At 42.5% G+C, this 2,497-nt stretch overlaps 1 protein-coding gene across 1 annotated transcript in view; it reads right to left on the reverse strand.

The window, feature by feature from the left end:
* Window positions 1–277: 277 nt before the first annotated feature.
* The window catches only part of LOC107082918 (protein NLRC3-like), a 13,934-nt gene continuing 11,714 nt past the window's right edge, over window positions 278–2,497 (reverse strand). The window contains exons 9-10 of the mRNA XM_015371815.1: window positions 961–1,007; window positions 278–810 (exon numbers count right to left, since the gene is read on the reverse strand). Of these exons, the coding sequence (XP_015227301.1) occupies window positions 278–810; window positions 961–1,007 (580 nt within the window). The remainder of the gene's footprint in view (window positions 811–960; window positions 1,008–2,497) is intronic.

Below are 2,497 nucleotides of genomic sequence, written 5' to 3' on the forward strand. Positions count from 1 at the left end.
CTTAATGCTTTTTGTCCTTGACAGATTCATTGTAGACTTTTTATTATTCAGCTTTATTATCAGAACATTGAAAGCCAGATAATCCGGAATTAAGAACCTTTGGCATATGTACGTGGCCTTATCTTCTCATTGCTACAATATAACAATAGACATGCATAGGGCCTTTGCAGCTATTCCAAACGTATTCATTAGCAGATTTCTATAGAGGTTCATGACACACATCTAAACGTTTCTAGACCCCTGCTCTAGAGTTTAAAACAGCTGCGTTAGACACATTTCAGCACAAACACACAGAGGAACCAGAAAACCAGACTCTAAATCCAGGAAGTGGAGGTTCATTAAATGTGGTGTTGAAGGTGTAGAGGTGGACCAGTGAGCTGGAGCAGACTTTGTAGAAGGACAGGATACCGGCAGGACAGTCCACATACACTGCTACTCTGTTTGAGGAAGATGATGATGAGGAGGAAATTGGTGCCTTTATGTTATTGTGCCACACAGAGTAACCATGGCGATCAGAACATCTCAGACTCCAAGACTTTTCATTTCCTCCAAACATGCAATCTTCATCTCCCCCTTTTCTTTTTATTCCTCTGTAACTCAGTGATAGATACACAACTCCGCTCCACTCAACCTCCCAGTAGCAGCGACCAGACAGACCAGACTCACACAGTAGCTGAGGATGCCTGAAGTCAAATCTGTCTGGATGATCAGGATATGACTGCAGCTCCTCCACATTTGTCACTCTCTTGTTGTCAGAGAGTTTAAGGTTTCTGCTCACTGTGTTTGTGTCAATAGTGAGCTGGCATGAATCTGATGGAGAGAAGAAACACAATCCAACTGCAGTTGTTGGTCATTTATTGACACTTTGATGATAGCTCTTTAATGAGCGATGAGGGATTTTGAAAATGGTTGAATCTGAGCTGCCATGTTGTAAGGAATCAATTGAAAAAACACACTTACACTTCCTTAAACCTGGTGTCAACCATTGGACTCCAGCAGGCTCCACCCTGAAAGGAAGATTGGGGGGGGGTTATGGGTGTCAGATAATCACTCTTTTTTTTCAGTGTGCAATTGGGAACCACTTAAATCATCGTCTCGAAGGTATCATTTTGAACTTTGTTCATCACTAATTTGTCAAATAATTTTTTTGTATGCTTTAATCTTTCATCCATTTTAGTATTCTGTTGTCCGTTTTATACCATTTATGTCTGCCATACTTTCTGACATGCATTTTCAATTATTGTACATACCTAGGAAGGGAGGGTGCTCTTAAGGGGACAGCCTCTGCATTTTAGTTAGTTCAAAATTCAACCCTAACCCTAGGGTTAGGGTTAGGGTTTTGCACAGCCTCTCGATGTGCAAAACTGATAGAGATAAACCCCAAAGTGATTTGCAGGTTTAATTACAGTAAAATGCGGCTCTACAAAGTTTTAATCAAGGGATCTGAATAATTTCGCACACCAAATTTTCAGTTTTTCATTTGTTGAAAAATGTAAATTATCCAACAAATGTTGTTCCATTTATGATTGTGTCCAAATTTATGTTGATTTATAAAAAAAAAAAAAAAGAATGTCTTTATAGTAGAAGCCTGAAATATGGGAAAAGGTCAAAAATGTTTTGACCTTTTTCCATATTTCAGGCTTCTGGTTCAGTCTCCACCCTCTCTGTAATTGTCTCTACTGGTTTCCCCTGTCGCCTCCTGTATATAAGCTCTCTCCTGATCCGTCTTCAGTGCCAGATCGTTTCTAGCCAGCCTGGTGAGAACCTTCCAGCCTTTAACATTGAGAACCTGTCTGCCTGCCTACCGACCTGGATTTGTCCCCTGATTCTGAACCTGCCTGATCCCTCTCTGGATTTGTCTGCCTGTCTGAGTCCTGATACTAGATCCCGGATTGACCACCTGCGCTTCTGAACCCTGTGAGTACCTGAGCCTGCCTGCCCCCTTTACTCTCTGTGTTTATCAGGAAATTGGACCTGGAACTGGAATCGGAAATATCTGCTGGATTACACCCTCCTGTACCTCTGCTGCTTTATTGGACCCCGTTACCGAACCTGGACTGTCTCTGGAATAAAGCCACTGAAAAGCCCGCACAGTTTGTCGACCGCTCAATGGTCTGCCCCGCAAACAAGGAGACGTCTCTGTCCCCAAATCCTCCTGCCTGTCCCTGGCTTACACTCAGAGCTCTGACTCATCTCGTTACAAGGTTAGTCCTTCGTCAACTCCTCAGTTCTAACCTGCCACTGCAGCCTCTAACCTGTCCCTCTGCCTCTAGGACGTTCCCGCCGTTTATAAAGGGCTACACACCCGGGAGCCAGCGCTGTTTAAACCCTGCTTTTTTCAATAAATACTTTAAATGTCACTGAACGGTTGAGATTGAATCTTGGGTCCAAATCCAGTTAATTACAATAAATATGCTACATGATAAATGGTAAATGGCATGTACTTATATAGCGCCTTTATTCAAGTCAGGAGACTTGACCAAAGCGCTTTACACTA

This window comes from Cyprinodon variegatus, unplaced genomic scaffold, assembly GCF_000732505.1.
Source record: "Cyprinodon variegatus isolate N-32 unplaced genomic scaffold, C_variegatus-1.0 Scaffold65, whole genome shotgun sequence".
In the NCBI taxonomy this organism is placed as follows: domain Eukaryota; kingdom Metazoa; phylum Chordata; class Actinopteri; order Cyprinodontiformes; family Cyprinodontidae; genus Cyprinodon; species Cyprinodon variegatus.